This window comes from Geotrypetes seraphini, chromosome 2 (genome assembly GCF_902459505.1).
Source record: "Geotrypetes seraphini chromosome 2, aGeoSer1.1, whole genome shotgun sequence".
NCBI lineage: Eukaryota > Metazoa > Chordata > Amphibia > Gymnophiona > Dermophiidae > Geotrypetes > Geotrypetes seraphini.
Genome location: NC_047085.1, coordinates 292,084,536 through 292,099,378, shown reverse-complemented (window position 1 = coordinate 292,099,378; position 14,843 = coordinate 292,084,536). Strand labels below are relative to the sequence as shown.

At 44.7% G+C, this 14,843-nt stretch overlaps 1 protein-coding gene across 6 annotated transcripts in view; it reads left to right on the top strand.

The window, feature by feature from the left end:
* CTNND2 (catenin delta 2) overlaps positions 1-14,843 on the top strand; it is a 1,866,736-nt gene that overhangs the window by 1,558,286 nt on the left and 293,607 nt on the right. For all 6 annotated transcript variants that reach the window (XM_033929835.1, XM_033929832.1, XM_033929833.1 and 3 more), the window contains one exon: positions 5,988-6,161. In XM_033929835.1, coding sequence (XP_033785726.1) covers positions 5,988-6,161 — 174 coding nt within the window. The remainder of the gene's footprint in view (positions 1-5,987; positions 6,162-14,843) is intronic.

The following is a 14,843-nucleotide window of genomic DNA, read 5'->3' as shown; positions in this document are numbered from 1 at the left end:
TTCCGATGGTCCAGCAGTGAACCGTAGCAGGAGTGACCTTCCTTCACTCCTGCCCATGATTGGCTGCTGCAAATTCATGAAGGAAGGTTGCTCCTGCTGCGATTCACTGCTTGGCCACCAAGGATACTAAAGGTACGCAGGGAGATGGGAGGGAGGTAAAAATTCATAGAATCGGCTGGGGCAGGATGCGGGAGGGATCCCTCCTATTGCAGCCACTTGCAGGATTGATACAAAACCATCTGTGCGGACATAAATGTTATTGTTAAATCTTTTTTTTTCTTTAAGCAATATAAGGGAAAAAGTTGCATGCTAGTCACTGTCATTAATGGGTTAATTTCTTATGGAAAGTATTGATAGTAAAAGTGTGTAGGGTAGTATAGAACGACTGTGTACATTGATGCTACACAAAAAGATGTGTCATGGACATGGTACTCAGACCAGGCCTAGATTCGCCAATACAAGATAGTCCACCCCAAAAGGTAAATTTTACTGTCTTTATGAGTAAGACTGAAGTCCACAGAGGGAGACTTTTCAGGTGATGTGTTTGGGGGATAAATCATTAAAGATGTACAGAGGGGTTTTCCGAAAAAACATATTGGAAAAACTGTGCAAATTGAAGTATTTCCCATGAATTTGATTGTGTTTGATCAGAGAATAATTTTTAAAGGCTATCCTGGGATCACTCAAAGCTAGTGATTACATAAATCTCAGTTTTTCTTAAAATTTGCTATTATTTGTGCTTAATGGAGCAAATTTCTTGGTATTATAGTTTTAACTTATGTTTTCATATTCAGCAATGATACATTGATAAAAATGCATTTTATGCAAAAAAAAATCTAGCAGTATTTTATTAAATGAACCTTCAATATCAGCACTTTATTGTGGAAAATAACAGAAATTTAACATACTTCACCAATACCTAAACATGTACACTTTGGTATAGTCATTTACCAATGGCATTTCAAACACTTAAACATTCAATATCTTCTTGATATAGTCAGGATAAAGCCTGCATTGCTGTTCAACTCCTTGCAACAAGGCCTCATGCTGCACTGGGTCTGTGGTAATGCCAGTGACAAAGCCAGCTATTAGTTTAACACCTCGCTCGACTATGTCGTTAACCACCTTCATTGTTGCAACATAGAAAAAAGAGGGTGGGGGTAACCCTATCTATGAGGCAGATATGTAATGGCAGCCAGATTATGCCCTAAACAACTGTCACAGTTGAACCTCCCTCCCAAAAGAAGCAAAAATCACTGCAATTGCTTTGGGGTAGGCAATTCTGGTCCTCGAGAGCAGGAGCCAGGTCAGGTTTTCAGGATATCCACAATAAATATGCATGAGATAGATTTGCATCTCAAGGAGGCAGTGCATGCAAATCCATCTCATACATATTCATGGTGGATATCCTGAAAACCTGACCTGGCTTCGGCTCTCGAGGACCAGAATTGCCTACCCCTGGCTTAGGTCAAGCTTCTATCAATTTAAATCTAGGAGGCAACTCAGAGCAACCAGCATCTAAGACCTTTCTCACTTCTCTTTTCACATTCTTCCAACAGTGTCCTCAATGATTAGCAGTAGCTCTTTTAGAGATTGACTTACTAAGGTTTTTTCCCTATTTTGTGTCTATGGGAAAAGAAACTTTAACAAATCAGTTCCTTAAAGTGCAGACAGCAACGATTCCCCTTCTCAAAGCATGCTGACAGCTGTGTGACAGCATCCTCTAGATTCAAAGATGAAAATACCTGTTCATTTCACCTATCATCATAACATGGGTCCCCCATCAGTGTCTCATGTCCCCATTCTCTAGCCTTCACCCAGTCTCTCTTTATCTCTCTCTCTCATCCCCCCCTAACAACCTTTACCCAGTCTGTCTCTTACCCCCACCATAGCTTTCACTCACTGTATCTCTCTTTTTCATACCCCCATATCCTTCACTCAGCCTGATTCACTCATACCCAACCTCTTGTGCCCTTCTCCAACCTTCTCTAGTCTCTCTTATGTCTCTCTCCAGCCTTCCCTCAGTTTCTCTCTTGTGCCTCTCCCCGGCCTTCTCCCAGTCTCTCTTGTGCCCCTCTCCAGCCTTAAGAACATAAGAATAGCCTTACTGGGTCAGACCAATGGTCCATCAAGTCCAGTAGCCTGTTCTCATAGTGGCCACAGTTTCGGGCCCTAGGCACGTGCAGGCCAAATGCTTGACCTTGCGTTTCATAGCATTAAATTTAACGTGCCAAATTTCAGACCATTCTTCAAGCTTCGCCAGGTCTTTCTTCATGTTATTCACACCATTTGGGATGTCTACTCTATTGCAGATTTTAGTATCATCCGCAAAGAGGCAAATCTTACCTGACAGCCCTTCAATAATATCGCTTATAAAAATGTTAAAAGGAACATGCCCAAGAACAGAACCCTGAGGCACACCACTGGTAGCATCCCTTTCCTCAGAGCTATCTCCATTGACCACTACCTGTTGTCATCTTCCACTCAACCAGCTTTTGACTCAGCCCATCACTTTTGGGCCCATCTCGAGGGCACTCAGTTTATTTATTAGACGTCTATCTGGAACACTGTCAAAGGCTTTGTTAAAATCTAAATACACCACATCTAGTGCACTTCCTCCATCCAATTCTCTGGTCACCCAGTCAAAGAAATTTATAGATTTGTCTGACAATACCTACCTCTAGTGAATCCATGTTGCTTTCAGTTCTGTAATCCACCAGATTCCAGAAACTTGACCATTCTCTGTTTTAAAAGCATTTCCATTAATTTGATTACCACAGTAGTCAGACTTACTGGCCTGTAATTCCCTACTTCTACCTTACTTCCACTTTTGTGTAGAGGGATCACATCTGCCCTTCTCCATTCCTCCGGTACCACTCCCGACTAGAGAAGCATTGAAAATGTCAAGTCAGCTGAGCCACCAGAACTTTCAGCACCCTCAGATGTACACCATCCAGCCCCATCGCTTTCTCTACCTTTAATTTAGCTAGCTCCTCACAAACACAATCCTCTGAAAATCAGTCAGGGTCTACCACTACTCCATTGTTGTTTGTCTTCTGTGGTCGTGCTCCCGGAGCTTCAGCCATGAACAAAGAACATAAATTTTTGTTAAGCAATTCAGCCTTTTCTTTATCAGCTTCTACATATTCCTCCCCTTCACTTTTGAGTCTCACAATGCCACTTTTGCACTTCTTCCTATCACTGATATATCTAACAAAAATGTTTTGTCTCCCCATTTTACCGTATCAGCTATTTGTATCTTTACTTTCCTGACTAGTCGAACAGCCTCTCTTAACTTTTCCAGATATTTTTGCCTGTCTTCCTCTTTTGTAATTTATGAAAGCTAACCTCTTATTCCTTATCTTCTCAGCTACTACTTTTGAGAACCAAAGCAGCCTTCTTTTCCTCTTACTTTTACTTACTTGCCTCACAAAAAGGTTTGTCGCCCTTACAATCGCTCCTTTCAGTTTTGCCCACCGCATTTCCACTCCTTCCAGACATTCCCATCCAGACAATAATTCCTTGACATAAATCCCTATCCGAACAAAGTTAGTTTTTTTTAAAAGTCTAGAACCTTTGCTTTTGAATGAGCCCTCTCTATACCCATCTTAATATTAAACCATACCATGCAGTGATCACTGGATGCCAGATGATCTGAAACACTTTCCCTGTTTGTAAGCACTAAGTCCAGTATGACCCCATCCCGTGTGGGTTCCATTACCAACTGCTGCAACAGTTCTTCTTGTAGAGAATCCAGAATCTCCCTACTTTTAGAAGCCCCTTTAATAGGGATACCCCAATCAACATCCGGCATGTTAAAATCACCTATTAGCAAGACTTCCCCTTTTTTTAGATATATTCTGAATGCCTACTATTAAATCTCTATCTACTTCTTCTGTCTGTGAAGGAGGCCTGTATACCATACCAATGTAAATATATTCACCATTCCCTCATTCCAAATTGATCCACAGTCCCTCTTCCTTGCCCTGCAGATCTTGCAATTGTGTGGCTTTAATATATAATACTACTCCCCCCTCCTTTTCTTCCTACCCTGTCTTTTTGAGGAAGAAAACCATGAGTTGGTGAATAGGCTTATAAGTGTTTCTGGAGAGTTTACATGTAATATGTGGAACATTACACAATAGTTTAAAGTTTATTCAACTGTTAATAGGTAGCCAATGCAGTCTATTGTAATGAAAAATGTAGTCATACTTTTTTAGTTTGAATATTAGTCTTATTGCTGTATTTTGAATCAGATGAAGCTTATGCAGTAGGGAGGAATTGATGCTAGCATAGAGGGAGTTGCTGTAATCTAGCTGGGATAGGATGAGCCTTGATTCGCTAAAGTCAGCAATTGTCGCTAAACCTGTTTTCACAGGTTTAGCAACGATCGCTGCTAACTGACCCGATTAACTAAACAGCCCACTGCGTGTTTTTCCCCACGATCACCCATTTTCTGATCCAGCTATGCAAATTAGTAAAACTCCATGCAAAATAGCCAAGCGATTGATTCATTTACATTGCTTGGCTATTTAGCATCGGGTTTTACCGATCCTGAAACCTGACTGCTGTAGACCTTATCGATAACTGTGTTACCAACAGGTCTGTCTGGGTTTTTTTTTTCTTTTTTTTCAATGGCACTGATATTTTGCGTATATTACACATGCAAAATATCTGTCCCATAAAAAAAAGAAAAAAATCCCCCACCGCCACTGCAAAACCTCTTCAATGACCCCCAACATTGCGCACTCCACCACCCGACAATTGCAGCAACCCACCTGGACTTTCCTCTCCCCTCCCCCCAAGAAAAGGCTGGAGGGATGCCCACTCCCTCCTGCCCCTGAATGCGCCCACTTCCTGAAAAAAAATGGCAGGAGGGATGTCCACTCCCTCCTGCCCCGAAGACACTCCTGCTCCCTGAAAAAAACAGCAGGAGGGATACCTACTCCCTCCTGCCTGCAAATACTTCTCTCCCCCCACCCGAAAAAAAGGGCATGAGGGATGCCCATTCTCCTGCCACCGGAGGCTTCCCTCCCCCGTCTCTGTACCTGGAAGTTGGGTGCATGATGTACTAAAAACACCTCCTCCCGCGATGACACTGGGCCCTAGGCCCCTCCCAGGTGCATCATGTGATGCTCAGGGAGGGGGGTCTAAGGCCCTAATTGGCTCAGATGCCTCAGGCTCCTCCCCTTTTCTACGGTGGAGAGAGGAAGGTATTTGCAGGCAGGAGGAAGTGGGTATCCCTCCTACTGTTTTTTTTTAGAGAGTGGGCAGGTGCCTTCGGGGGCATGTGGGAGTGGGCATCCCTCTTGCCTTTTTCTGTGGGGTGGAAGGGGGAGGTCCTTCATGGCAGGAGGGAGTGGGCATCCCTCCTGCCTTCTTTTTTGGGTTCAGGGGGGAATGGTGGCTTGGGAGTTCTAGCAGGGGGGGGTGGCTTTTTTAATGGGACAGATCTGCACAGGTCTCAATCCGTCCTCCTTTTTCTGGAGCCATATGGTAACAAGGGACTTGTTTATATGCAGTAAAATGTGGTGCTGTAGACCTTGATATCTAGTTGATTTTATTTTTTTTTATCAATGGCCACAGTTGTCTTATATAAGTCACTCAAAAATCATACATTATGAGTTGTTTTTGGTGGTGGCCTCCTGCCTGCCTCCGGAGCTCTCTGAGTGCTTCTTTGGTGACTTCTGGAAGACTACTCTGGAAGCAGATTCGCTTATTCATGCACTGACAGTATGCGGTTCCAAAGCATTTGCATCCCATCTACGACGTATTATTGGTGTTCCTGTCCTCTCCCTTCCCTTCAGGAACCAAAATTCACATAGGAGAGGAAGCTAAGAGGAGATTTTTGATTTTCATTGTCATTTCCAAAGTAGTATAAGTACTAGTATTACTACTTTAACTAATGATGCTAATTTAATACCATTGCTATTTTTTTAATATAATTTTGTAACTTTTTGGATTTTTCTTTTCTATTTCTCAAACAGTGGGATGGAGTGGGACCTCTTCCAGACTGCACAGACCCACCAAAAGGAATCCAAATGCTGTGGCACCCTTCAATAGTTAAACCCTACCTCACACTTTTATCGGAGTGCTCCAACCCAGATACACTGGAAGGAGCAGCAGGGGCACTTCAGAATCTGGCTGCAGGTAGTTGGAAGGTAAAGAAACTCATTTTAATAATGATTATAAATGAGGCAGATTTGCATCTAATAAACAATATATGCATGTTTTGTTGTTATACAAATACGATTGGTTAAAGAGCCTGTTGGTGCAGTGTGAAATCCACTGAATTGAAATGACGAATGATATTCTCATTTCCTATGTAATAATAATAATAATTTCTTTTTTAATTAATAAATTTTTATTGAAAATTTTGAAATATAAAACAGTAATGTGAGTATCAGTGACATCACAAACATAAAACAGCCAAACAGTAAAAACCAGGCAACAGATCAAAATAGTACAATAAGTAACACCAGCAGTACAATGAGGTCCCCGATATCCATCCACAACCAGAACTCAACAATCCCCCCCAATCCCTTAAGCCCTAAATACACCAAAGAGGGACCTCCTGTGGTTTCTGCAGGAGATCACCCCAATCAACAACCCCCTCCCACCCACAGAGGTAAGCTTAATGCAACGAATCGACTTTGTCCATTATCAAAGACCAAGTCCGGTATAGGTAATAATAATTTTATTTTTATACCACAATACCTCACAGTTCAGTGCAGTTTACTACAAGAAAACTGTGAAAACACAGCAATAATACATCAAAATATATAGTTAATGAAGTCACGATTTCCTTAGATTTCATTATACAAATTTATCAAACACTAAATTGAAAATAAAATAATTTTTCCTACCTTTGTTGTCTGGTTGAATTTCCTTCTGACTATGCATCCAATATTTCTTTCTTTCTGCCTTCTGCATGCTTCCTCTCCTCCGGACCTCATTCCCTTCCCCAACCAACATCTCTCTCTGTCCCTCCATGAGTCCAACTTTTCTTCCTCTCTCCTCCACCCCTATTGGCAACATGTCTCCATTTCTCTCTCACTGTCCATCTGTCTTGAGAGATTCAGGCATCTTTCCCACCCCCTCTACTGCCACATCCAACATTTCTCCCTCTCATCCCCCTGGATCATGTGCAGCATTTTTCTCCACTGCCCACCAGCCCTATGCCCAATTCTTCTTCTATCACCCCTCTCCAACACCATGCCACATCTCTCCCTCCATCACTATATCCAGGGCAGGATTAATTTTTCGAGGGCCCCTAGGCACCCAAGTATCCTGGGCCCCCCCCAGCCCTGCCCTGCCCATGCCCTGCCCTGCCCTGACCCCACCCATGCCCTGCTCTTGTCCCACCCCATTTATCTGTTTTCTTATTTACTTCTTTATTTCCACTTGTATTTCTTTTTTTTTAATTCATAACAAACAAAGATTAGCATACCAGTGCACAGTTTTTCTTCTATGCAACCCCCAAACATCTCTGAACAAATCCCCCTTCCTTCCCTTCCCACCTACTTACCCAGGACTTTAACTCTGAACCCTTTCCATGCATATATAAAATATGTATATAACATATATAAAAGTGTTCAAATATTTGTAAAGCAGTAATACTATCTCAGTGTTCCCTCTAAGCGGGCGGGTGTTGTGAGCAAACTTTTTTCACTGTGAGCTAAAAATATCGGGCGCCAGCAAGTTATGAGCCAAATAAATATGTTGTCAAGGCATCAGGCCAGCTTAAGTTCCAGGCCAGTTATGGAACTGAATTTAAGATTTGTAGGTTCATGGGGACATACTCTAGTCCGTATAGTGTAACAGGAAAATTTACAAAGGGAAACTCTCTAAGGCAGTGTTCTTCAACCTTTTTACACCTATGGACCGGCGGAAATAAAATAATTATTTCGTGGACCGGCAAACTACTAAGACTGAAATTTTTTTTAAAAAACCATCGCCGCCCCGTCCCCGCAAGCTCGGTCCCAAAAACCATCTGATCCCATCCGCACAAGCCTCAAATAGTTATAATTTTATATTGAACATATTTTATTAAAGTATAAAAAGAAACAATATTCTATACAATTGTCATTTTATAAATACAAATAATACAGGGCAAAATCAACAAAACCCCTGTCTCCCCTCCCCTTCACATATATCCCCTCTACTATCAAGAAAACTGAATAAGCCAAATTATTACAGAATGCTACACAAATATCAAGTAACAGAATATCACAGTCACACATGACAGGAATGGTGTTAGGGGAGTGGAACTAGGGCAACTGCCCCCTGGTCAGAGAGAGCCCTAAGCCAGCTGGAAGCTAAAGAAGCACTGCCATCTCTCCTCCTGCCCCCCCCCACCCCCCAATTTGGTCTAGCATCCATCATCTTCCTTCTGTTCCCCTCATGGTCTGGCATCTCTATCCTTCCCTCCCCCCTGTGGTTTTTAGCATATCTCTCTTCTCATTTCCTCCACTCAGATCTGATCATTCTCTACTCTCTCTTCCCTTTTCTTCTCTGGTCTTCCTTCTCTATTTTCTGCCTCCATCTAAATTAAATTCTTTCTTACTATTTAGTCCCGTTTCCCTCTTTTCACTGTGTCTACACACAGCTTGTCACCCCTTTCCCTCACCCCTCCATTATCTTACTATTTTCTTCCCCCTTTATTTATCTCCTCCTTCCATCCAGTATGTGTTCTTTCCCCACTTCCATTCAGCATCTGCTCTCCCCTCTCAACTGACATCCATCTGCCTTCTGCTCTCTCTCCCTTCTTCTCACTTCCATCATCTGTCCCCTTCTCTCTCTCTCTCATCTCCTCCATTCCATCATCTGCCCCTTCTCTCTCTCTCTCTCTCTCTCCCCCCCCCAACTTCCATCATCTGCCCCCCTTCCCCTCACCTTTGTGGGTCACTTTCTTTCCCCTGAGGGTGGCTCATGTCACAGGGGAAGCTTTGGCCGAGCAGAACCGCTTGATTGACAGTGGAACTTACTTGATTGATGTCGATGCTGGGGCCCGTTGCCGTTTGAAGGAAAAAAAAAAAGGTGGAAAAAAGGAACCTGTAAAGGCGAGAGGAAGGGAAACCTCCAGGACAGCTGCTTTTTGCCCTCCTTCAGCGGCCCAAGAGTTCAGACCAGCAGCGGCAGCTCTGTATGCTTTTAACTTCGGCACAGAGCTGCCCCTAATCAATAGTTTAGCGCGGTTTCATGAGGCAGCTTCGGGGCCTTTGATAGCCGGCCCGCTTCGATGATGTGATGTGGGCCGGCCTAGCAAAGGCCCCGAGGCTGCCTTATGAAACCGCGCTAAACTATTGATTAGGGGCAGCTCTGTGCCGAAGTTAAAAGCATACACAGCTGCCGCTGCTGGTCTGGAGGTGCGGAGACAAGGCAGGAGGCAAACGCGGTGGAAGGCAGGAGTCCCGGCGAAGGCAGGAGTCCCGGCACAGCGACTGCAACAGGAAGTTGCAAGTCAGCTGACGCCGGCCTTTCGTTGCGGCGGGGACCGAATCCTTCGCGGACCAGCAAGATTTTGTTTGCGGACCGGCACCGGTCCGCCGGTTGAAGAACTGTGCTCTACACTGTGTGCGCTGTGACGAGAAACTTGTGCGCTGCGAGGTAATATTTTGTGCGCAAGCGCACGCCAGCGCAGCTTAGCGGGAACACTGTAACCCATATGTTAAAAAAAGCGTGGGATGAACACAGAGGATCTAGAATTAGAAAATAATATTAAATATTGAACTAAGGCCAGTACTGGGCAGATTTGCACGGTCTGTGTTTGGCAGTTTGGGGGAGGATGGGCTGGAGAGGGCTTCAATGGCTGGGAGGGTGTAGATGGGCTGCAGTAGGTTTTGACAGAGATTTCGGCAGTTGGAACCCAAGCACAGTACCGGGTAGAGCTTTGGATTCTTGCCCAGAAATAGCTAAAAAGAAAAATTTAAAAAAATTTAAATTGAATCAGGTTGGGCAGACTGGATGGACCATTTGGGTCTTTATCTGCCGTCATCTACTATGTTACTATGTATAAACAACCAAATCTGTAACTCCTCTAGCACGTTCCACTCCATGTATGTTAACTTGCAACGAAACAACAAGGCAACCAGTCCACCAAAGAATCCAACATGAAACAAAAGAAGATTGGCAGAAAAATAAGGCGATTCAAATCAGGTTAATTCAAGGTGCTCCCAAGAATCATGACTGATGCATTTTGCCAAACAAGGCTGGTCAACACTAACAAAAATACCATGTCTTTCATACAAACTGAACACATAGTAACATAGTAACATAGTAGATGACGGCAGATAACGACCCGAATGGTCCATCCAGTCTGCCCAACCTGATTCAATTTAAATTTATTTTTTTTTATTTTTTTTTCTTCTTAGCTATTTCTGGGCAAGAATCCAAAGCTTTACCCGGTACTATGCTTGGGTTCCAACTGCCGAAATCTCTGTTAAGACTTACTCCAGCCCATCTACACCCTCCCAGCCATTGAAGCCCTCCCCTGCCCATCCTTCACCAAACGGCCATACACAGACACAGACCGTGCAAGTCTGCCCAGTAACTGGCCTTAGTTCAATATTTAATATTATTTTCTGATTCTAAATCTTCTGTGTTCATCCCACGCTTCTTTGAACTCAGTCACAGTTTTACTCTCCACCACCTCTCTCGGGAGCGCATTCCAGGCATCCACCACCCTCTCCGTAAAATAGAATTTCCTAACATTGCCCCTGAATCTACCACCCCTCAACCTCAAATTATGTCCTCTGGTTTTACCATTTTCCTTTCTCTGGAAAAGATTTTGTTCTACGTTAATACCCTTTAAGTATTTGAACGTCTGAATCATATCTCCCCTGTCTCTCCTTTCCTCTAGGGTATACATATTCAGGGCTTCCAGTCTCTCCTCATACGTCTTCTGGCGCAAGCCTCCTATCATTTTCGTCTCCCTCCTCTGGACCGCCTCAAGTCTTCTTACGTCTTTCGCCAGATACGGTCTCCAAAACTGAACACAATACTCCAAGTGGGGCCTCACCAATGACCTGTACAGGGGCATCAACACCTTCTTCCTTCTACTGACTACGCCTCTCTTTATACAGCCCAGAATCCTTCTGGCAGCAGCCACTGCCTTGTCACACTGTTTTTTCGCCTTTAGATCTTCGGACACTATCACCCCAAGGACCCTCTCCCCGTCCGTGCATATCAGCTTCTCTCCTCCCAGCATATACGGTTCCTTCCTATTATTAATCCCCAAATGCATTACTCTGCATTTCTTTGCATTGAATTTTAGTTGCCAGGCATTAGACCATTCCTCTAACTTTTGCAGATCCTTTTTCATATTCTCCACTCCCTCTTCGGTGTCTACTCTGTTACAAATCTTGGTATCATCTGCAAAAAGGCACACTTTTCCTTCTAACCCTTCAGCAATGTCACTTACATACATATTGAACAGGATTGGCCCCAGCACCGAACCCTGAGGGACTCCACTAGTCACCTTTCCTTCCTTCGAGCGACTTCCATTTATCACCACCCTCTGGCGTCTGTCCGACAGCCAGTTTCTGACCCAGTTCACCACTTTGGGTCCTAACTTCAGCCCTTCAAGTTTGTTCAACAGCCTCCTATGAGGAACTGTATCAAAGGCTTTGCTGAAATCCAAGTAAATTACATCTAGCATATGTCCTCGATCCAGCTCTCTGGTTACCCAATCAAAAAATTCAATCAGGTTCGTTTGGCTCGATTTACCTTTTGTAAAGCCATGTTGCCTCGGATCCTGTAACCCATTAGATTCAAGGAAATACACTATCCTTTCTTTCAGCAACACTTCCATTATTTTTCCAACAACTGAAGTGAGGCTCACCGGCCTGTAGTTTCCTGCTTCATCCCTGTGACCACTTTTATGAATAGGGACCACATCCGCTCTCCTCCAATCCCCAGGAATCACTCCCGTCTCCAGAGATTTGTTGAACAAGTCTTTAAAAGGACTCGCCAGAACCTCTCTGAGCTCCCTTAGTATCCTGGGATGGATCCCGTCTGGTCCCATCGCTTTGTCCAGCTTCAGTTTTTCAAGTTGCTCATAAACACCCTCCTCCGTGAACGGCGCAGAATCTACTCCATTTTCTCGTGTAACCTTGCCAGACAATCTCGGTCCTTCTCCAGGATTTTCTTCTGTGAACACAGAACAGAAGTATTTGTTTAGCACATTTGCTTTCTCCTCATCACTCTCCACATATTTGTTCCCAGCATCTTTTAGCCTAGCAATTCCATTTTTTATCTTCCTCCTTTCACTAATATATCTAAAAAAAATTTTATCTCCCATTTTTACATTTTTAGCCATTTGTTCTTCCGCCTGTGCCTTCGCCAAACGTATCTCTCTCTTGGCTTCTTTCAGTTTCACCCTGTAGTCCTTTCTGCTCTCCTCTTCTTGGGTTTTTTTATATTTCATGAACGCCAACTCTTTCGCCTTTATTTTCTCAGCCACTAGGTTGGAGAACCATATCGGCTTCCTTTTTCTCTTGTTTTTATTGATTTTCTTCACATAAAGGTCCGTAGCCATTTTTATCGCTTCTTTCAGCTTAGACCACTGTCTTTCCACTTCTCTTATGTCCTCCCATCCTAACAGCTCTTTCTTCAGGTACTTTCCCATTGCATTAAAGTCCGTATGTTTGAAATCTAGGACTTTAAGTATCGTGCGGCCGCTCTCCACTTTAGCCGTTATATCAAACCAAACCGTTTGATGATCGCTACTACCCAGGTGAGCACCCACTCGAACATTAGAGATACTCTCTCCATTTGTGAGGACCAGATCCAATATCGCTTTTTCCCTTGTGGGTTCCGTCACCATTTGTCTGAGCAGAGCCTCTTGAAAGGCATCCACAATCTCCCTACTTCTTTCCGATTCCGCAGACGGAACATTCCAGTCCGCATCTGGCAGGTTGAAATCTCCCAACAGCAGAACCTCCTCTTTCCTTTTGGATATCCACAATCAGATCCTTATCAATTTGCTGCGATTGAGTCGGAGGTCTGTAGACTACACCCACGTAGATAGAAGTTCCATCTTCTCTTTTCAGAGCAATCCATATCGCTTCTTCCTCTCCCCAGGTCCCTTGCATTTCGGTCGCTTGGATATTGATCTTTACATAGAGAGCTACTCCTCCACCTTTATGACCATCTCTGTCCTTCCTAAAAAGATTATATCCCGGTATGTTTGCATCCCACAGAAAACACCTTTGCCTAGTATGGAATATGTAATCACAAACTAACCTCTCCCCCTTTTACAAAACTGTAGTATGGTTTTTAGCCACGGCCAGCGCTAAAAAATGCTCAATAGTTTTGTAAAAGGGGGGATAAAATATAAATACGTAGACAAAGGTTAAATAAAACCACCAAGAAGCTGGACTCTGCATACAATGCAACACCACAGAAACAACAATGTCCCCTAAAGCAAAAAAATAAATAAATAGAAATTTTTTTCTACCTTTGTCTTCTCTGGTTTCTGCCCTCCTCATCTTCTTGTCACTCTTCTTTTCATCTTCTGTCCTGTGCCTCTTCCAGAAATTGTCTGCCTCTCCCTTCCATCTCTTCATCCCCTCCTCCCCCCCCATTGGTGTGGCATCCATCATCTTCTCTTCCCTCCTCCAATGGTCTGGCATCTCTCCCTCTCCTTCCCTCTCCCACATCCCCATGATTGGACATTTCACTCTCTTCTCTCCCTTCCTCCCACTTTCATCAGCATCTGCCCCCTTTCTCTCCCTTCAACCCAATTCCAACCAGTATCCTTCCCCTCATATCTCTCCCCTTCCCCTGCACACCAATTCCATTAGCCCCTTTCTCTCCTTCCACCACCCTTCCATACCACCTTGCCCCCTTTCTCTTCCTCCACCACCCTTCCATACCATCCTTCTCACAACCCTTCCATACCACCCTGCTCCCTTTCTCTCCCTCCAGCACCCTTCCATCCTCCTTTCTCTTTCCCCCATGGCAACACCTCTCCCCCACAGCAATGGGCCCCCTCCGCAGTAACAGCAATGCCCCCCCCACAGTAACGGCAATGGGCCCGCCCGCCCAACCACAGCAACAGCAACACCAATGCGGCCGAATGTGTTACAGGAAAGTGCCGCGATGACTGCTTCTGCCGGTCCAGCCCCCTCCGACGTCACTTTTTCCAGAGCAAGTAAGTGACGTCAGAGGGGGCTGGACCGGCAGAAGCAATAATCGCAGGACCTTCCAGTAACATATCCGGCCACATTGCCGTTGCTGTGGGGCGGGCAGGTGGTCCGTTGCCGTTACTGCGTGGGGGGGGCTCATTGCCGTTACTGCAGGGGGAGGCCCGTTGCTGTTGAAAAATAGTAAGGTGAGTCACCCTCCTTCAGTGGGCCCCCCTCACAGTTTTGGGCCCTAGGCATGTGCCTACTTGGCCTAGTGATTAATCCAGCCCTGACTATTAGAGAATGACACGGTGGTTGTTACCCGTGGCTAGCCGCGAGTAGCCGCGGGTAACCCACCGAAACAGGGAAAGAAAAATAGTAGTCGCTGCGGGGACGGGGACAAGACTATTCACCACCCCGTGGAGCGGTGAATGGTCTTGTCTCCGCAGTGAGGCATCAAGGATCGCGCGGTCCAGCAGCCCCCGCCCGCCCGATCACAGCGTTTAACCAGCTCCCTCCCTCCACCTCACCTTATATGCTGTTTGCTGGCTTTCTTTTTCCCAAGTCGCACACGTTCAAAAAGACGCGCACACGCGGCTGCGCGAGTTGATCAATCTTCTCCTCTGATGCAACCAGAAACAGGAAGTTGCAGGAGAGGAGAAGATTGATCAACTTGCGCAGCCGCACGTGTGGCTCGGGAAAAAGAAAGCCAGC